General features: G+C 44.4%; 1 protein-coding gene across 4 annotated transcripts in view; it reads right to left on the bottom strand.

Annotated features, from left to right (window-relative positions):
- The window catches only part of mia2 (MIA SH3 domain ER export factor 2), a 35502-nt gene that overhangs the window by 11839 nt on the left and 2085 nt on the right, over window positions 1-21578 (bottom strand). Inside the window, exons 5-26 of one of the 4 annotated variants that reach the window (XM_076987812.1) lie at window positions 18606-21489; window positions 17709-18452; window positions 17382-17473; window positions 14664-14795; window positions 14336-14357; window positions 14158-14246; window positions 13989-14060; window positions 13760-13870; window positions 13562-13633; window positions 13342-13446; window positions 13137-13259; window positions 12855-12957; window positions 12715-12761; window positions 12536-12626; window positions 12094-12232; window positions 11756-11857; window positions 9565-9625; window positions 9448-9483; window positions 8931-8998; window positions 8719-8801; window positions 7209-7343; window positions 4269-4391 (exon numbers count right to left, since the gene is read on the bottom strand). In XM_076987812.1, coding sequence (XP_076843927.1) covers window positions 4269-4391; window positions 7209-7343; window positions 8719-8801; window positions 8931-8998; window positions 9448-9483; window positions 9565-9625; window positions 11756-11857; window positions 12094-12232; window positions 12536-12626; window positions 12715-12761; window positions 12855-12957; window positions 13137-13259; window positions 13342-13446; window positions 13562-13633; window positions 13760-13870; window positions 13989-14060; window positions 14158-14246; window positions 14336-14357; window positions 14664-14795; window positions 17382-17473; window positions 17709-18452; window positions 18606-21489 — 5434 coding nt within the window. Of the gene's footprint in view, window positions 1-4268; window positions 4392-7208; window positions 7344-8718; window positions 8802-8930; window positions 8999-9447; window positions 9484-9564; window positions 9626-11755; window positions 11858-12093; window positions 12233-12535; window positions 12627-12714; window positions 12762-12854; window positions 12958-13136; window positions 13260-13341; window positions 13447-13561; window positions 13634-13759; window positions 13871-13988; window positions 14061-14157; window positions 14247-14335; window positions 14358-14663; window positions 14796-15187; window positions 15791-17381; window positions 17474-17708; window positions 18453-18605; window positions 21490-21578 lie in introns of those variants that run through there. The other 3 variants (XM_076987814.1, XM_076987813.1, XM_076987815.1) reach the window with 3 other exon arrangements.

Here is a 21578-nt window from a genome sequence, read left to right as displayed (position 1 = left end):
GAAAAGGCACTCCAAATTAGATAAGGGACACCCAGTCAGCCTCAGTTTAAAATCTAAGATGGATGTTGAGGCAATGAAAATATCAGCAGGTCTAAGGGGTCTGTGTACAGAATGAACGTTTCTGCTGGGCATGGCACAGGAGGCCAGAAGCCCACTAATCTTAAGATGGTCCGTTCCAGAAGGTTCTCTTATCAGGCCCAGGAAGCAGACACAGGGAGTAACTGTATCAGTATTGGGTTAGATATTCTTAATGAGCTGAAAGCTTCTTTGTGAGTCGTTGTGGATCTCTGTGAATGGTTTGTTGTTTCTCTACCAAGGTCAGAGTGGAGCAGAAAGAAATATTATCTTGAACATGCATAAACATGAGAGGAGTTGGTATGTGTGTTGGGTATTCTCTGGTGGACATGCTCAGTGTGAGTGTTGGTATGTGTGTTGGGTATTCTCTGGTGGGCATGCTCAGTGTGAGTGTGTTGGTATGTGTGTTGGGTATTCTCTGGTGGGCATGCTCAGTGTGAGTGTGTTGGTATGTGTGTTGGGTATTCTCTGGTGGGCATGCTCAGTGTGAGTGTTGGTATGTGTGTTGGGTATTCTCTGGTGGGCATGCTCAGTGTGAGTGTGTTGGTATGTGTGTTGGGTATTCTCTGGTGGACATGCTCAGTGTGAGTGTGTTGGTATGTGTGTTGGGTATTCTCTGGTGGGCATGCTCAGTGTGAGTGTGTTGGTATGTGTGTTGGGTATTCTCTGGTGGACATGCTCAGTGTGAGTGTTGGTATGTGTGTTGGGTATTCTCTGGTGGACATGCTCAGTGTGAGTGTTGGTATGTGTGTTGGGTATTCTCTGGTGGACATGCTCAGTGTGAGTGTTGGTATGTGTGTTGGGTATTCTCCGGTGGACATGCTCAGTGTAAGTGTTGGTATGTGTGTTGGGTATTCTCTGGTGGACATGCTCAGTGGGAGTGTGTTGGTATGTGTGTTGGGTATTCTCTGGTGGACATGCTCAGTGTGAGTGTTGGTATGTGTGTTGGGTATTCTCCGGTGGGCATGCTCAGTGTAAGTGTTGGTATGTGTGTTGGGTATTCTCTGGTGGACATGCTCAGTGGGAGTGTGTTGGTATGTGTGTTGGGTATTCTCTGGTGGACATGCTCAGTGTGAGTGTTGGTATGTGTGTTGGGTATTCTCTGGTGGACATGCTCAGTGTAAGTGTTGGTATGTGTGTTGGGTATTCTCCGGTGGGCATGCTCAGTGTGAGTGTTGGTATGTGTGTTGGGTATTCTCTGGTGGGCATGCTCAGTGTGAGTGTGTTGGTATGTGTGTTGGGTATTCTCCGGTGGGCATGCTCAGTGTGAGTGTGTTGGTATGTGTGTTGGGTATTCTCTGGTGGACATGCTCAGTGTGAGTGTGTTGGTATGTGTGTTGGGTATTCTCTGGTGGGCATGCTCAGTGTGAGTGTGTTGGTATGTGTGTTGGGTATTCTCTGGTGGACATGCTCAGTGTGAGTGTTGGTATGTGTGTTGGGTATTCTCTGGTGGACATGCTCAGTGTGAGTGTTGGTATGTGTGTTGGGTATTCTCTGGTGGACATGCTCAGTGTGAGTGTGTTGGTATGTGTGTTGGGTATTCTCTGATGGGCATGCTCAGTGTGAGTGTGTTGGGTATTCTCTGATGGGCATGCTCAGTGTGAGTGTTGGTATGTGTGTTGGGTATTCTCTGGTGGACATGCTCAGTGTGAGTGTGTTGGTATGTGTGTTGGGTATTCTCTGGTGGGCATGCTCAGTGTGAGTGTGTTGGTATGTGTGTTGGGTATTCTCTGGTGGACATGCTCAGTGTGAGTGTTGGTATGTGTGTTGGGTATTCTCTGGTGGACATGCTCAGTGTGAGTGTTGGTATGTGTGTTGGGTATTCTCTGGTGGACATGCTCAGTGTGAGTGTTGGTATGTGTGTTGGGTATTCTCTGGTGGGCATGCTCAGTGTGAGTGTTGGTATGTGTGTTGGGTATTCTCTGGTGGACATGCTCAGTGTGAGTGTTGGTATGTGTGTTGGGTATTCTCTGGTGGACATGCTCAGTGTGAGTGTTGGTATGTGTGTTGGGTATTCTCTGGTGGACATGCTCAGTGTGAGTGTTGGTATGTGTGTTGGGTATTCTCCGGTGGGCATGCTCAGTGTGAGTGTGTTGGTATGTGTGTTGGGTATTCTCCGGTGGGCATGCTCAGTGTGAGTGTTGGTATGTGTGTTGGGTATTCTCTGGTGGACATGCTCAGTGTGAGTGTTGGTATGTGTGTTGGGTATTCTCTGGTGGACATGCTCAGTGTGAGTGTGTTGGTATGTGTGTTGGGTATTCTCTGGTGGACATGCTCAGTGTGAGTGTGTTGGTATGTGTGTTGGGTATTCTCCGGTGGACATGCTCAGTGTGAGTGTGTTGGTATGTGTGTTGGGTATTCTCTGGTGGACATGCTCAGTGTGAGTGTGTTGGTATGTGTGTTGGGTATTCTCTGGTGGGCATGCTCAGTGTGAGTGTTGGTATGTGTGTTGGGTATTCTCTGGTGGACATGCTCAGTGTGAGTGTTGGTATGTGTGTTGGGTATTCTCTGGTGGACATGCTCAGTGTGAGTGTTGGTATGTGTGTTGGGTATTCTCTGGTGGACATGCTCAGTGTGAGTGTTGGTATGTGTGTTGGGTATTCTCCGGTGGGCATGCTCAGTGTGAGTGTGTTGGTATGTGTGTTGGGTATTCTCCGGTGGGCATGCTCAGTGTGAGTGTTGGTATGTGTGTTGGGTATTCTCTGGTGGACATGCTCAGTGTGAGTGTTGGTATGTGTGTTGGGTATTCTCTGGTGGACATGCTCAGTGTGAGTGTGTTGGTATGTGTGTTGGGTATTCTCTGGTGGACATGCTCAGTGTGAGTGTGTTGGTATGTGTGTTGGGTATTCTCCGGTGGACATGCTCAGTGTGAGTGTGTTGGTATGTGTGTTGGGTATTCTCCGGTGGACATGCTCAGTGTGAGTGTGTTGGTATGTGTGTTGGGTATTCTCCGGTGGACATGCTCAGTGTGAGTGTTGGTATGTGTGTTGGGTATTCTCTGGTGGGCATGCTCAGTGTGAGTGTGTTGGTATGCGTGTTGGGTATTCTCCGGTGGACATGCTCAGTGTGAGTGTGTTGGTATGTGTGTTGGGTATTCTCTGGTGGGCATGCTCAGTGTGAGTGTGTTGGTATGTGTGTTGGGTATTCTCTGGTGGGCATGCTCAGTGTGAGTGTGTTGGTATGTGTGTTGGGTATTCTCTGATGGGCATGCTCAGTGTGTGTTGGTATGTGTGTTGGGTATTCTCTGGTGGGCATGCTCAGTGTGAGTGTTGGTATGTGTGTTGGGTATTCTCTGGTGGGCATGCTCAGTGTGAGTGTGTTGGGTATTCTCCGGTGGACATGCTCAGTGTGAGTGTTGGTATGTGTGTTGGGTATTCTCCGGTGGGCATGCTCAGTGTGAGTGTTGGTATGTGTGTTGGGTATTCTCTGGTGGACATGCTCAGTGTGAGTGTTGGTATGTGTGTTGGTATTCTCTGGTGGGCATGCTCAGTGTGAGTGTGTTGGGTATTCTCTGGTGGACATGCTCAGTGTGAGTGTTGGTATGTGTGTTGGGTATTCTCCGGTGGGCATGCTCAGTGTGAGTGTTGGTATGTGTGTTGGGTATTCTCCGGTGGACATGCTCAGTGTGAGTGTTGGTATGTGTGTTGGTATTCTCTGGTGGGCATGCTCAGTGTGAGTGTGTTGGGTATTCTCCGGTGGACATGCTCAGTGTGAGTGTTGGTATGTGTGTTGGGTATTCTCCGGTGGGCATGCTCAGTGTGAGTGTTGGTATGTGTGTTGGGTATTCTCTGGTGGACATGCTCAGTGTGAGTGTGTTGGTATGTGTGTTGGGTATTCTCTGGTGGGCATGCTCAGTGTGAGTGTGTTGGTATGCGTGTTGGGTATTCTCCGGTGGGCATGCTCAGTGTGAGTGTGTTGGTATGTGTGTTGGGTATTCTCCGGTGGACATGCTCAGTGTGAGTGTGTTGGTATGTGTGTTGGGTATTCTCTGGTGGGCATGCTCAGTGTGAGTGTGTTGGTATGTGTGTTGGGTATTCTCTGGTGGACATGCTCAGTGTGAGTGTTGGTATGTGTGTTGGGTTTCCTTGAGATGGTTATAATCCAAGCTGACTATATCTAACCAGCAGCCTTTTGTCATTCTCTGGGGGACCAGTGTGTGATGGGGAGGCACAGCGGTGGGCTGATCACTGTACCTGGGGGGGCGGGGCCCCTGCTCTCTCTATCCCAGGTGGGAGACAGTGAGCCGCTATCAGAGTGAGGGCCACTCCTTACACACTCTGGCCCACCACCAGGGGGCTCCATCTGACCTCGGGACACTGGGCATGTGACAGGAAACGAGTGACAGCAGGCAGAGAGACACAGAGAGAGAGAGAGAGAGAGAGAGAGAGAGAGAGAGAGAGAGAGACAGACAGACACAGACAGAGAGAGAGACAGACAGAGAGAAAGACAGAGAGAGAGAGAGAGAGAGAGAGAGAGAGAGAGAGAGAGAGAGAGAGGCAGAGACAGATGGTGGAAAAAGAAGCCCAGCAATAATGGAAGATGGGATGAAGGGTTCAAGAGTGGGGGAAAAAAGAGAAATACAGAGAAAGAGAGAGAAAGAAACATCCAACAAAATGTCATAATGAGTTCATGATCGATGTATGAATGCAGCATACAGCACAGACTGAAGGGCTTAAACTTCTGGAGGGCTTAAAAATGTTGGAATATTACCAGACAACTTGTTACCGTGAATGTGAATGTATTTACATCCTTGAGCCCTCTAGAATGACATCAGCATTGTGTTGCACTCCAATGCTAATATAACAAAGGTGCTAACGCGCTACAGTATACATGCAAGATGAATGTGAAAAATGACTCTCCTAAAACCTTAAGATGAATGTGATCATGTTCATGTTCAGACTGTTAGTTCTTTTTCTTTCAACATTAATGGAGAATGTACTGTACGGTCTACAGCAGAACTGTCTACTGTAGTACTGTACTGTCTACAGACCTGTCTGCTGTAGTACTGTACTGTCTACAGAACTCCAGAGACCCACACGCTCTTCTCCAGAGACCCGTTTAAAGTGTGAGTGTTCCTGTGAAGTGAACCTGTGACCTTACGCTCCTCCAAGACTGCATAGTGCACACTAGTACAATAGTATAATCAGCATTGTTTCAGTCATCGGTCTCAATACTCATTACATTACAGCAGGGGTTGTAATGCTGGTCCAATACTGTAGTGCCCTCCCCTCCTCCCAGGACCATATTATTACTATATTACTATCATCAGCAGCAGTGGTAGGTAGGCCAATATCATTACTAGGCTATTGCTATAATGATTGAAGGTTACATGCTTTATTGTTATTATTATTATTATTATTATTATTATGAATAGGCCTAGGCTATTGCTATAATAGGTAATAGTATACCAGACCTCTGATATGAATTGTTATTATTAAAAGTACCCATATCATTTGCCTTTTGTTTAATAAATCAGTTTGTAGGTAGGCGATGTTAATGTCAGACCTGAACCTGCTTTGCCTTGCAAAAATCCTCAATTCTTGGCGCAATGTTTCATAAAACAGATTATAAATGATGGGATTATAAAATAATAAATAAATAATAAATGATTAAAAAACCATGCAGTGTGATTTTTGGAATTTTTTTTTAGATTATGTCTCTCACAGTGGACATGTACCTAAGATGAAAATTTCAGACGCCTCCATGATTTATAAGTGGGAAAACTTGTAAAGTCACAGGGTGTTAAAATACTCACTGTCCTCACAGTGAACAGCGCTACCGTGTGTGTGTGTCTGTGTGTAGACGTTTATATAGTAGAACTAGAGTGAACAGCGATTCCATGTGTGTGTGTGTGTGGATGTGTGTGTGTGTAGACGTTTATATAGTAGAACTAGAATGAACAGCGATACCGTGTGTGTGTGTGTGGATGTGTGTGTGTGTAGACGTTTATATAGTAGAACTAGAGTGAACAGCGCTACCGTGTGTGTGTGTGGATGTGTGTGTGTAGACGTTTATATAGTAGAACTAGAATGAACAGCGATTCTGTGTGTGTGTGTGTGTGTGTGGATGTGTGTGTGTATAGACGTTTATATAGTAGAACTAGAATGAACAGCGATACCGTGTGTGTGTGTGTGGATGTGTGTGTGTGTAGACGTTTATATAGTAGAACTAGAATGAACAGCGATTCTGTGTGTGTGTGTGTGTGTGTGGATGTGTGTGTGTGCGTAGACGTTTATATAGTAGAACTAGAGTGAACAGCGCTACCGTGTGTGTGTGTGTGTGGATGTGTGTAGACGTTTATATAGTAGAACTAGAGTGAACAGCGATACCGTGTGTGTGTGTATTATATAGTAGATGTCTACTACCCTATGTCTACGCCCCCACCCCCCAACCCCACCCCGTGTGTGTGTATGTGTGTGTATTATATAGTACCCCCATACTCAAATAGCGGTCTCAAGACGATGCCGTGGATTGCCTTTATAGCAACAACAAACAACGCCCAAATGCGTTGACCCCCCCCCCGGTTGACAGTTTACATTCGACACCCCCCCCCCCCCCCAACCGGCCCCTTCAGTGATTTAAAAAATAAAATGTGGCCCGTCATCATTTCTATTTGAGTACCCCTGATATAGTAGATGTCTTCTACCCTATGTCTATGCCCCCACACCCCCAACCCCACCCCGTGTGTGTGTGTGTGTGTGTGTATTATATAGTAGATGTCTACTACTCTATGTCTACGCCCCCACACCCCCAACCCCACCCCGTGTGTATGTGTGTTTAGAACCACTGTATTACAGTATTCACAGTACTCATCTCGGTGCTGCAGAACAACCTTACAGTAAGAGCACAGCGCCTCCTGTAAGTCACCCAGAGGAGAGCAGGCACACAGAGCAGAAACATGCAGGTCACAGGTCTCCCAGTACACCAATGATCATGAGGATTAAGTAAGTCTGACAAATATTTTACATGTACAAGAAGTGAAGAAGAAAAAGAATATATATAATTCTTAGGGAAGATATCATGGCAAAGACTGGGATATATTTTCATATGGTGACATATAATATATGTGACTGTACTGCCCAGCCCTTCAAGCAGGTAGTGTTTTATAACTAGCCCAGGCTATAACACGTCACCTCTGCCCCCGGGACCCAGGGGGGGTTGTGGAGAGAGGCGAGGGGGCCCATCCATCAAGGTCGGAGGTGACAGAAAGGTCCTGGTTTCAGAGGGCGGCCGGCCGAGGGGGGAGGGCCCGTACGGAGACCTCTCACCTGCAGTTATCAAAACAAACACATGTGCTAAATGTGACATGTATTTCCTTGGAAAACGTTTACATATCTGAAAAAATGCCAGGATGTAAGAATAAATAAATAAACTGTGAGAAACTTCCCCACCTTTAATGTGAAATTGCAAAAGGAAAAAAATCAGAAATATTTCAGGGTTAAAAAAAAAAAAAAAAAAAAAAAAAAAAAAGATAAAATATGGTACAATGAATGTTCAATTTATATAGAGCAGGGGTCTCCAACACGTCGCTCGCGAGCTACCAGTATCTCGCCACCCCTTTCCGAGTAGCTCACCAAAGGGCCAATGAATTACATATAAATTTGTAAACCTAATTGGTCCCATCGAGAAATCTACTTAAATTTATGTCCAATCAAAATTCACAGTTGTCCCTCCCCTTCTAACACTAAATGATTATTCGCCAATTATACAACAGTTAGTTCACAATCCGACTGGTTGAGAAGTGTTCTAACCCTGCAGATATGTGTGATAACAGCACGGTATTCTCGTTCCCTGTATCACTCCACGGACGCGTTGTCAAGTAACGGCATGTACATATATTCACGATAACACACTCCTTCTCGTGTTCTATTGCTCAATTAGCTGTCAATCAAAAAGTTAGGCTGCCGTCAATATTGAATAAACCAGGGGTCACCCACGTCATGAGTCGCCACGTCATGTTTTTGCTGCTATTATAGAATGTCTGCGGTTGCTAGCGGTCTTCCCGCTTAGCAATTGACACTCGCACACGCAACTTTCATTCGCCACCCCCCCCCCCCCCCCCCCCCCCCCCCTCCGCTCAACAACTTTTCGGGTAGCCCTCCGCAATAATTGGTATCCAAGAAGTAGCTCCCAGTTTCAAAAAGGTTGGAGACCCCTGATATAGCGCCTTTCAGAACATGTTGGAATGAGCCAGTCCTGAGCTCAGAGCTGAATCCAGGATCTATGCTGACCTGCAGAAGGCTACTACCCTGCAATCTAACAGCTCAAGAACAGATATTGTTGCATGGAGAAGGGGTAAATATTGCCAAGGCAACATGTGCAAAGCTGGTACGCTCTCACACAGAAAGACAGAAAAACGTCATTGGTACAGGTTATGCACACTTAGAACAACCAGAGAACTAGAGAACATTTATTTAGTTGTACCGTGATTATGTTTCACTTCACAGGCTGTCATTTCACATCAAAGGTTACCTTGGTTTAATTTATTTTTCCATTTTAATGAAATTGTATTGCAGTTTTTTTATATGATAATAATAAATTATTCTCACACCGTAGCACCAAAATTCCAGAAATCAGAAATCAATCTGTCCCTCCACCCATATGTCTCAACGCCCAACCCCCCACCCCCCAAACATGCCTGACCTCTGAATGGTGGTCTGGCAAGTGCGTCTCGTGCGTACGGGTCTTTCTCCAAGAGCTCCATCTTAAACAGGGAGTCCGTCAGTCTGCACACAAGGACAGACAAATAATCTTAATATGAGATTTTATACTATAGCTCACCAGAGGAGGTACTGATATTTAAACACCATGCTTTCAGTATTCAGAAGTGACTGGTCCCCTGAAGTTGGCCTCACCTCTGACGGAGCAACGCATTCTCTCTCTTAACATCAGTGAGGTCTCGGTCTGCAGCCCGGGCAGCCAGCTATGACACAGAGATTACAGGATGAATGCACCATCCTACTGTAGCTGAGATTACAGGATGAATGCACCATCCTACTGTAGCTGAGATTACAGGATGAATGCACCATCCTACTGTAGCTGAGATTACAGGATGAATGCACCATCCTACTGTAGCCATGAGAGATTACAGGATGAATACACAATCCTACTGTAGCTGAGATTACAGGATGAATGCACAATCCTACTGTAGCTGAGATTACAGGATGAATGCACCATCCTACTGTAGCCATGAGAGATTACAGGATGAATGCACCATCCTACTGTAGCCATGAGAGATTACAGGATGAATGCACCATCCTACTGTAGCCATGAGAAATTACAGGATGAATGCACAATCCTACTGTAGCTGAGATTACAGGATGAATACACAATCCTACAGTAGCCACAAGATATTACAAAATAAACACTCACCCAGTTATCATGGGCCTTCTTCTCATGGGAAGCAATCTGACACAAAAGGAAAAAAATATATCACTGAGAAGGGACCAGTGGTTCCAACATGCACCCACAGACGGTACTGTAATTCACCTGGTTTTTGTAGGCCTGGTTAGTCTTCTCTAGCTCCTCCTCCAGGTCTTTGGCTCTTTGTCTGAAAGAGAGCAGTGATTCACGTGATAAAACGTCCATGCTAAAGCCTTTTGTCAAATCTTTATGGGTCCTTTTCTTCTTACTATTTCAGAACCATGAACTCAAAATATTCAGTGCTAAGAGGGTGAGCTTGTTTATAGAGGTGTGCCAAAAAATCGATTCATATATCAAAAATCGATTCTCATTTACTACGATTCAGTCGTGGTGAAGTCTCGCGTTACGTAATTACAAAATTACGTGAGACTTTGCGCAGCATGTTCTGGGACACACTCATGCGCGGAAAAGGTTCAAAACACATGGAGGAAAGAGATATTCAACCTGTCCGGTCTTCATTTAAGGCAAAAATATGGGTTCATTTTGGTTTTTACCAAATGCCGGGGAAGACCGAACTGGACACAATGTAGCTCGTGTGCAAGGCTTGTGTAACGCGGTGAGCACGGGAGCTTTAATATAGAGAAGGGTGAGAAATAATAGAGAAGGATGGACCCAAGTGCTGGCTCGCAAGAGCAAGACGTTTGACACTCGTCAAATGTATCACTGTGCGTTCACACCGAAAGCGACGAGAGCGACACGGCGACCGGAAGTCATTCATTTTCAATGAGAGTGAGCGACACCCAGCGACTCGACGCGGCGCGAAGTGAGCGATTCGAGCGACGCGAACAAGTTGAGCTTGGCTCAACTTTATGCAAATGAGCAGTGACGCGCGGCGGCGACTACCAATCAGAAAGTATGTTTGCACCCTGCTCCGAAACCGCACCTCTGACTTTGGTTCCTACTGATTATTTGTTCCGATTGCAAAATGGAGGAGAGATTAATAGTGGCTGTCTCTGGATGTCCCGCACTTTACGATGTTTATTTTTGGAGGGAATACTGTTCATTTGTTAAAAAACATCTGCAATAAATTAGCGTATACCCTATTATTGGTTATGATTTTTTAAATTCCTGTTTGATCTTCGGGTCAGGGGTAAAAAGTAAAAAAATACATAAACATTTTAGGTTTATATACTATATGTGTTTTATACACACACTATGTTTTATACACGCACTCCTTTATAATCGTGTGTCCTGTAATCAATAGATTAAAATAAATACTGCGTCCTGCTTTAAAAACGTGATTTGCATATCTGTCACGTGCTGCATGCAGGCGTGATGTTGGACACGCCCCCACGCGACGCGAAGCTGGCGACTCGGCGACGGAGAGCGATTTTATCGCTTTCGGTGTGAACGCACAGTTAGTGAGAGGGAAACGCGCACAGCGACCCAGAACGAACAAACAAAACAACACGGAAGACTCAACGTGCAAGAGAATAGAAAGCAAAACCGTGAGGGCACGGAGTAAATAGAAACAAAAAACCAATGCGGAAAATACAACGCGTGAAAAATAACACTCAACCGTAGTGAGATGGGAGGAAGAAACAAAACAATATCAGTAACTAAAAAACAGCGCGGATAAATGCAACGCGAAAACGAAACCAAGGACACCAGCAGAAGTAACTGGCAAAAAACGCTGCAGCAAAATAAAACCCTTCCCAAAAATAAAGGCAAAACGGATAGGAAGACATACAGGATTGGGAAAACCTGAGATGGGTCAGGAAGCGACGCATGAGATACTCGAATAAGTAAAGAGAAAGCATAACAGAGAGAGGTGGCGATAAGCCTTAAACGATAAGCAACCACAGAGAAAGCAGAGACTGGCTGAGAACGTACGGTTACGCCGGTTTAGTCTGGGACTGACTCTGGTGCCCCTAGCGACGGCTGGGGGAACTGCATCCGAGCTAGCCCTGACAGCTCACAAAATGAAGCTCAAGAATTTTGGTAACAACAAAAACCATTTTATTTTACCAAAGCACTTAATTTTTGTTAATTAAATGTGAAAGACACTTAATTTTCTGTATTTGTCGTTCTGTCTTGCAAAGCAGACTGTAGTAGATCATGCAGATTTTATAGACTGAAGCAGACATTTTTATAAATCAAATCGTTTTTTGAAACGAAAATCGTTTTGAATCGAAAATCGATTTTTGAATTGAATTGTGGCCCCCAAAATCGGAATCGAATCGAATCGTGAGATAGTAAACGATTCCCACCCCTACTTGTTTAGTTGGTTTGTTTGACAAACAAAGGTGGGACTAACCTGCAATTGTTTAACTCCTCTGCAGCAAGGCTAATCTTTTTTCCGGCCTTTGAAAGCTTTTCCTCTTTCTGGGAGCGTTCTCTCTCCTCCACCGTTAACATCCTAATCAGAGATAAACAGAAATTCAATTCTCAAAATTGCTGCACTGATGTAACACACAGAATTATTCTATGACTATGATCAAGGAAGTGTCCTGGACTACTTGACATTTTAAACAGCAGTCTAACATTGTGTGAGTGTCTACTTTGCAGTCCATATTCCAGTCAGGGTAATTCTGAAGTGGAGTGCAAACTGGAAACTGTAATGCAGTGAGAAAAGAGGAAAGAGATGTGTGTGACCTGTGCAGTTTGAGTTCATTCTCCTGGTACATTTCAGTCATGATCTGCAGTTTCTGCTGCAGTTTCTGGATCTCACTGGTGTACATGGAGCTGTCGGACTCCAAGGACTGTTTCTCCATCTGAAGCTGCTCGATCCCCTCTAGATGAAGAAGCGGAAGAAGAGCTAAATCCCAAACCCTTTACCCCACCACTAAATACACAAAGACAATTTTCCCCATTAGAAAAAGGTAGCCGTAATTCTTAGCCGTCATTGGTCAACACAATAAATTGATAACAAAGGGGCAAATGTTCATGTTACACACCCTACTTCATAAGAGGGTCAAAGCAGATGTTTCCTGCATGCCATAAATGTACACAGCTGGAGCACATGCTCTTCAAACAATAACCTGAGAATGTCCCGCACTTGCAGTAAAACGTCACAAAAGTGGAGGGTCGGACATACCTTGGAGATCCTCTTTGGCTTTAACTTCATCTGCAAGCTTGGCGAAAACTCTGTTCTTATCCTCCTCTATGGCCTTCAAGTCTGCGCTCATCTGTGGGGGAAGGAGAAGGTGCACACATGTGGACCATCTACCAGCTAGAGCCACTCATTCATCATGAACCGCTGAGTATGACAACAACCTTAGCTGCAAAGATGAGCTGCTGGACCTTGTGCTTCTGGTGGAAATCTGTAAGAAAGCGACAGCACAGAGGAGTCAGACTCCAAAAAATAAGTAAATACTATTCTGTGGACTCTGACTGAGGGAATGAAAATGAGGCACCTGAAGGGGCTTGCTGTGATTCAGCAGTGCCATTACTAGCATCTGTGGTGTTCTCCTCATCTGAATCCCAGTCTCTCAGCTTCAAAAGGCAGTCTGTTAGAGACTGATGGTGGATAAAAACATGTAAAAGCGTGAGAAATGGGAGGGAGCATGCGTGAGATAAAGAATGAGAAGCATGTGACTAGTGGCCTACGGAATTCCCATGGAACGGTCAGTGATGTCATAAACAGCAGTGTCATAAACAGTGATGTCACAAACGTGGTGCTGATGCAGTTGATGGACCTTGATGCGTTCGTCTTTGTTTGCGCAGTCCTCCAGCATCCCAGCATGCGAGCTCTTACACATCCTCATCTCCTCCTCCAGCTCACTCAACCGTTCTCCCCAGCCCTCCGCTTCCCGAACCAGCTGGGCAGGCCAAGACGATAAAATGTAGAGACACAGATGCTGACACAAACACCCATACACACGCACACACACGCACACAAACCTGGGCTTTGCTCTCTAATAGCATTGTGTTCTCTTCTTTGGCAGCCTGTAGTCTCTTGTGTAGCCTCTCAGTATTAATTTCATGTATTTTCAGTGTAGTCTTATCCTATGACACACAAGCATTATTGATTAGTTCAAAATATCCAGTGTAGGAGCTATATAGGAATCTGTCTTTCCTCTGATAAATACTGTGCGGCATTAATACTTCAAACACCTCACACCTGCTCCGCCTGTGACCTTCGCTCCTTGGCCTTCTCCTCCAGGCTTTTTAAAGTCTCTTCAAGTTCTTCAAGCTGGAAAGCACAAAAAGAAGACAAGCAAATCTGTGAATGCTGAAGCTCTATTAAAACAGTCCACCTTGAATCAATGCTCAATTAATAATCCCTGTAAGGTTTGTGCAGTAAGAGCAGCTACACCACCTGCTCTTCCTGCTGTTTGCGGAACGTGCTTTGGCTGGTCAGCTCCTCCTGGAGTCTCTCTATTTCACTTTTCATCTCAGCATTTGACTGCTGGAGCTTTTTAGACATTCCCTTGAATAGGGGGATGAGAGGAGCAGGAATTCATTCACAGCAGGAAAACAATGTGTGATGTGACCCTCAAACTATAACAAATAAATAATAATAGATACTAAAAGAATGAATCCTATACCTCCAGATTTTCTCTGTCCGAAGCCTGAGCTGAGAGTCCCCCATTTTGCAATGCAGTTTCCAACTTCTCAAACTGGTGAGAGAACACATTGTACCTTATTGACAATGTATTTACACGGTAGATGTGAGATGAAAATGATGTGTGAAAAACAGATCCAAAGTCAACCCACCTTGTGTTTACACTCACTCAGGGTATTCAGCACTTTACACTTTTCCTCCAGCAGGTCTGCCACCGCCTGTCCCATTCGCCTCTCTTTACCTGCGGACCAGAGGGTTACGCCCATCCATTCAAACCTGAGCACTACTAACAGGATTAATACCATACGGAGGGTGAAGAGCAGTACTCACTTGCATATAGTCTGCTCTTAATCTGTAGACAAAAAATATGATGTCACCTTTGACTTGTGTCTTATGCAATCATACATCATAAACAATCTCTGCATATTTGGATGCATGTGCTGCAGTGTGTATGTGTTTAGAAAGATATGTGATTTATGTACATGTTTGTCTGTGGTTGATGATGTATTAGCATGTAGCAGCTGCTAGCTTTATTACCACCCTAACTAGGCCTTTCCCTCATTGAATAAAGGTAACGAATGATAAAATATACTGATGTGGAGCGAAGTGTAAGTAAAGCCACCGAGTCAGACTGTAGTGTTCGGCTCTGTTCACTTACTGAGTGGATGAACCTGTAACTGAAGAGGAATACAGTGACGAGCCCCAACAAGGCGCTGAACACCACAGCCTCCCATGGCAACCCAAAAAGGTCAGGACCTGGTCGCATGTCATCCGGAAGTGACGACACAACCTACGGAAACACGTCCACGAGACAAGAAATCAGTCTCTGTATAAAAAGAGGAAGGTTAAGTGCTTAACAATGATCTCACACTTTTTCTCCTCCCTCCTCTGCATAGCTAACAGCTAAAACACAAGTCTGTTTATAGGCATGTTAAAGACCAACAGGCATCTAAATAAAGATTAGTTAGCTATCAAATACATGTACAAATATTATCGAGGATGTACTAAGCTACAGTTCTGAACTGAAGGCACTACAATGCGCGTGAAATGCAGAAGCGTTATTTTAAAAGTACATTTATACATACTGTACATACATTTTTATCTGAAACTGAAACCTATGAAAACAATAAACATCTAGGTTATCTGACTGGCTGGCGTGGTTTCATCAGAGCTGGCACATACATCTCTGATCTTCTCCAGGGCGAGACTGTACAACATCTTCGCAGTTCCTTCAAGATCTTTCGCCTCTGAAACCACCGAGTCGCCCTTATAGTCGTCTGCCATTACTCCAGTTAAATGCTCTGTTGTCGGACTATACTCCAGTATTACTCCAGTTAAATGCTCTGTTGTCGGACTATACTCCAGTATTACTCCAGTTAAATGCTCTGTTGTCGGGACTATACATCAGTATTACTCCAGTTAAATGCTCTGTTGTCGGGAATATACTCCAGTATCACACAGTTAAATGCTCTGTTGTCGGACTATACTCCATTACTACACTGTTAAACGCGCTCTTGTCGGACTATACTCCATTACTCCAGTTAAATGCTCTGTTATCGGACTATACTCCATTACTACACTGTTAAACGCACTGTTGTCGGACTATACTCCATTACTACACTGTTAAACGCACTGTTGTCGGACTATACTCCATTACTACACTGTTAAATTCTCTGTTATCGGACTATACTCCATTACTACACTGTTAAACGCGCTGTTGTCAAAGTCCAGTCAACCGTCGCACGGCATAGCGGCACGCGCAGAACGTCTCGAGCGCGGTGCGCAGCGCGCATGGAGGAAGCGAACTCCATCACATCTAAGGGGAGATGCTTTCTTATTAAACTAGAATATGTTTTTCGAAATAACCAAAGTGACTTTAATGTTTGTAGCCCATGTTGTCAAAACTAGTAGTAATCTATGACCATTTCATTTCAAGTCTTCTCGACCCTTTTCCGTACACTGCATGAATACTAACGAGTCCATTCACCCCTACATGTCATATGGTTCATTCTGCACGTCACCAATTACAGAACGCCACAGTGTCGGATAGTGAGGATTAAAGTGGCACTGCTCAAATGCACGCTCTAGTCATCCCAAACACATTATTATAAACACAAGTATTTAGTTTCATTATAAAACCTTTTGCGTGTTTTATGTCGCTGTCGCTGGTCTTTACTATTAGTATGTGGCTATGCAGGTTCCCGTATTAATAAACCGGTTTTCTTGACACCATAAACTTCTTCATAAACTCGGAAAGTTCTTACTGTATTTCGTACTCACTTTCTGATCTTCATTAACGTCCATACCAAACCTCAGCAGTTAGCATTCTATAACACTACCTTCCTTCAGCAGACACAACCTGTGCCTTCAAACGACTAAGATGACATGTCATCAGTGCGCCACACACACAAAAATACTATCGAACAATTTAGTGAGTCTTAAAGGAGCAGACCGTCGGCCAGCCTCCACTCATACTTCATACCTCATACTTCATACCAGGGCCGGAGTGGGCCATTTTTTCAGCCCGGGAGTTTCGTGCCCAAATCCGGCCCAAAATTCTTTTTCCCTCCCAATCGGCCCAAACATGAGCCGGCCCATCGGGAATCCTCGCTCTGCTTCATACCTCATAGCTCATACCTCATACTTCATAGCTCATACTTCATACCTCATGCTTCATACCTCATACTTCATACCTCATAGCTCATACCTCATACTTCATACCTCATAGCTCATACCTCATACTTCATAGCTCATAGCTCATACTTCATACCTCATGCTTCATACCTCATACTTCATACCTCATAGCTCATACCTCATACTTCATAGCTCATACCTCATACTTCATAGTCCATACTTCATACCTCATACTTCATACCTCATAGCTCATACTTCATACCTCATAGCTCATACCTCATACTTCATAGCTCATAGCTCATAGCTCATAGCTCATACCTCATAGCTCATAGCTCATACTTCATAGCTCATACCTCATAGCTCATACCTCATAGCTCATACCTCATAGCTCATACTTCATAGCTCATACCTCATAGCTCATACCTCATAGCTCATACCTCATAGCTCATACCTCATAACTCATACTTCATAGCTCATACCTCATAGCTCATACTTCATACCTCATACTTCATACCTCATAGCTCATACTTCATACCTCATACTTCATAGCTCATAGCTCATACTTCATAGCTCATAGCTCATACCTCATAGCTCATAGCTCATAGCTCATAGCTCATACCTCATAGCTCATACCTCATAGCTCATACTTCATAGCTCATAGCTCATACTTCATAGCTCATAGCTCATACCTCATAGCTCATAGCTCATAGCTCATACCTCATACCTCATAACTCATACCTACCTCATCTTTCAGGTGTGCGAGTTCCTTCGCAACATATGACAGAACATCAGATGTGACGTCAACAACAAACGCTGTACGTCCATGTTGTACACCTGTCAAAACCAAAGCAAAACAACAAATACACAGTGCGGACCTGGTTGAGGACAGTCAGATAAGATACAGATTACTGAGACTTTCTTATGAAACTTGAAGGTGAGAGGACTGGTATAGAATCAGCTTGTGTGTCTTTATATCCTAATTCATGTGCTTACATGGACAATGAAGAACCTATATGAGTACTCTCAATCCGACACAGTGATTAAATCGGCTTTCAGACCTAACAGTTACCATTCTGGGAATCCTCAGTTTCCATATACACCTGGGCCATGATATTGTTGTCTGAATCAGACATGGTTGTCCTGCTTGTGGAAGTCATCCTGTTAATCTCTGTAGCATCTTCCTCCTTGCTTTGGGGCTCCTCTACTGGGTCATCATCATCTTCCTCAGACACATGCTGGTTGTCAGAGGTATTATTGATTAGGCCCTCAATGTCATTCATATGAAGGCTGGTTCCCAGCTGATCCGTTTTATCTGTGTTTTGCTCACTGATTGGTGTGTCCTCATTTAGATAGCCTTCACTAACACAGCCGTCACTAACACAGCCTTCACTGACACAGCCTTCACTTACACAGCCTTCAATGACACAGGCTGCACCAACACAGCCTTCACTAGCACAGCCTTCACTAACACATCCTTCACTGACACAGGCTTCACTGACACAGCATTCACTGACACAGCCTGCACCAACACAGCCTTCACTAGCACAGCCTTCACTAACACAGCCTGCACCAACACAGCCTTCACTAACACAGCCTGCACCAACACAGCCTTCACTAGCACAGCCTTCACTGACACAGCCTGCACCAACACAGCCTTCACTAGCACAGTCTTCACTGACACAGCCTGCACCAACACAGGCTTCACTAACACAGGCTTCACTAACACAGGCTTCACTAACACAGGCTTCACTAGCACAGCCTTCACTAACACAGCCTTCACGAACACAGCCTGCATTAACACAGCCATTTTTACCTGTAAAGACAAAAAGTAGGATAAAGAGAAGAAAGTGAATTCACAACTAAAACTGTAGCTATGACTGTTACCATCACTGCTCAATTTTTTAATACACTTCATTACTGAATACATAGTATTATTCTCAACTGATATATTAGTTTTCATTTGTACCTGTCTGAGCTCCTTTTTCCATGGAGTGTTCTGTGGTGTAACCGTATGAGCATTGTCCTTGAGAGTCACTTAAACTGATAATCTCCGCAGGGTCCAGTTCTGCCCCGCTGATATTTCCGGACTCATCTGTTTTGAGGCCGTCATTCTTTATTTCTTTCTCAGTAGTACTTTTCTCTGTTACTTCACGACTGCCGTTATGATCAGATGTTTCAACCTCTTCACTGGCATTTCGCAATGGATCTGCATTATCAAACTCCTGCTGGGTTTCCCTTTCTGAAGGCCAAATGTTAGTGATGTCTCTTTCTTCATGTCTGGTGAAGATGTCAATGCTATTTTGATTAATATCAAATGCAACATGATTGGCATTAGTGTCCTTGGGTAAGCTGACATGTTCTCTGCCAGCCTTGCCAAAATCACTGGAATGTTCTGGAATGTTATCAGATGACTGGATCTCCTCTGGTGCTGGCAGACCTACTGTTTGACTTAGTATTCCGTTTGCCATTTTTCCACGCATACTGTGTTCCTGTTCAGAGACACGGGGGTCCCTCTCACTCTCCTGTTCAGAGACACGGGGGTCCCTCTCACTCTCCTGTTCAGAGACACGGGGGTCCCTCTCACTCTCCTGTTCAGAGACACAGGGGTCCCTCTCACTCTCCTGTTCAGAGACATGAGGGTCCCTCTCACTCTCCTGTTCAGAGACACGAGGGTCCCTCTCACTCTCCTGTTCAGAGACACGAGGGTCCCTCTCACTATTCTGCTGCTGTTTGGTGTCCTCCTCCCCGTCAGGATATAGGAAGCCCTGGAGATGATGTTCTGCAGTGTGGGCAGTGTCAGAATTCCTCAGCTCCTCTTGAACAATGTCTAACCCTTCCTTTTCACTAGCAGACTCCATGTGATCTGCTCTGGACCCCTCAGCACTAGCAGCTGACGGTAAAGTTACCTCGGCCATCTTAGATGATGCCATGATTTGGTTAGCTTCATTTTTACTCTTGTCAGATTCATTTAAACTTTTGTTATGCCTCTCTGTAATGTCAGTCATATTAGGAGCTGAATGTGATTCAGACTGAGTTTGTCCACGCTGCTCTCTGTTTGTAGTAACCAAAACGTTATCTTTTGCCATCACACTCCTCACCTGTGTGATCTTGAACGTCCTGTCATTGGTACCCATAACTGCTCTGCTCTTACTGTGAATATTTAGACTTTTTGTGTGTTCTCCCTTTTCTAATGACTCATCCAATGTGTCTGGTTCTGACAAATCTGACAGTTTTAAGCTCTCTCTTAATGCTTCATCACCGTTATGCCCTGGTGACACATCATCACCTTGATTGTTGGAGGGGTTTGAGTGAGACACACGTGAGTCGTCTACACTCGGGTCCATTGTGTTGGATTCAGCAATCGGACTACTAACTACATTTACGTCTATTGTGACATTAGAAAGAAACGTATTCTCCATTTGGCTACCTGAATGTGTAGATGTGCCTACACCATCAGAATGAACGCTAGTCCCATGGTCCGTGTTTATGTCTAGCACAGTATATTTATCATGAGCATTTGTGTCTTGCACCTTGGCAACTGAAGACTTGTCTTCATATGTCTCATTTGGCTCTGTGTGATCTAGTAAACTCTCTTCAGTTGTTTCTGGGTCTTTGCTTTCTTGTGCATCATCTCTCTGTATGTAAGGTTTGTGGCAGGAGTCATGTGACTGTCTGACATCATCAAAGAGAGAGCTACCTTTAAAAATGCATTTTTGGCCAGGCAATAACTGTGTTTCACTGACCACATCTGTAGGACTTTTACTAATGTTAATGCCATCGTTGTCATCATTGTCATATTCATCAGTGTGCTGCACATCGAGGACGTCCTTACCTGGATCTGACTCTTCTGACGTCTCTTCATTGTTCTTTACTTCTTCTTCTTCAGCTGTATCTAACTGAAATGGTGATTTTAGACCATCAAACATGGCTGACAGGCGATTAGCAGAGAACATGGATTCTGACGTATATACATCTTGAAAACCTGTATCGTCTAGGGGCTGTCTGCTTGTAGTCAGTCTTGGGCTGTCTGTTCCTGACAAACCTCTGTCTTTTCTACCATCATTATTTATTTCAGTCTTATCTGGAGTTTCTCCATAAAAGTTTGCAATTCTGTAATACGCGCTGCCATACCACCCTGTGTCCTTGTCACTAGTTTTCTCATTTTTGGTGTCCACATCAGGTGTACGACCCTCATTTTCTGTTCTCAGACTAGAGACCAGTTCCTCACCAGGACTCGACAGGTGCTTGTTATCTAGTAAGTCCTCAGTGGTTTGGTCCTTGGGAACTGTGTCCATGTCCGTGTCCTTGGCTTCCAATGTGTCTGACATATCTCCTCTTCCAAAAGCTAAAACATTCTTTATGCCTATATCCAACCAGGAACTAGACTCTGTTGTGGGAGAATGTATGACTTCTGTTAAATCCTTAGTTATATCTTTGTCGTTAGTCTTAAAATCCTTTTGTCCAAACCCAAAAACATTGGTCAGTTCATCTCCGATCCAGCCAAACATTTTAGCTGGACTTTCCTCTTTCTGTTTGTTTCCATCAGTATCCAAAGACAATTTCCTGCTCTTGAAAGACTCCTGGTCACTGCTCCCGTCTTGTGGCTCATTTTGGCTCTGTTTATCATTGCTAAACCATTCATTTTTCTTAGAAGGATCTTGCGTGGCCCTCTGTCTGGTCTCCTCATTTTGGATACTGTGCTTTGTTTCAGTTGATTCTGAGACCGGATCGTCTGGATCACTGTTACCTAACTCTGGAGATGTCATAGAGTGAGCTTCTTGATCATCCATCTCATCAAAATCACTGTCAATTACTGAACCAAATTCATCAATGCAGTAGAAGTCAATTTTCTGAAAAGGAAGTAAGTGTTTAATTAAAATGTTCAAGTCTTACATGTATATCAGTGATCCAGTAGCTTAGTGAATGATGGATGAGTTTG

The sequence above is a fragment of the Brachyhypopomus gauderio genome, unplaced genomic scaffold (assembly GCF_052324685.1).
Source record: "Brachyhypopomus gauderio isolate BG-103 unplaced genomic scaffold, BGAUD_0.2 sc56, whole genome shotgun sequence".
Lineage (NCBI taxonomy): Eukaryota > Metazoa > Chordata > Actinopteri > Gymnotiformes > Hypopomidae > Brachyhypopomus > Brachyhypopomus gauderio.
The sequence above is the reverse complement of the archived record's forward strand: the minus strand, read 5'-3'. Positions and strand labels throughout refer to the sequence as shown.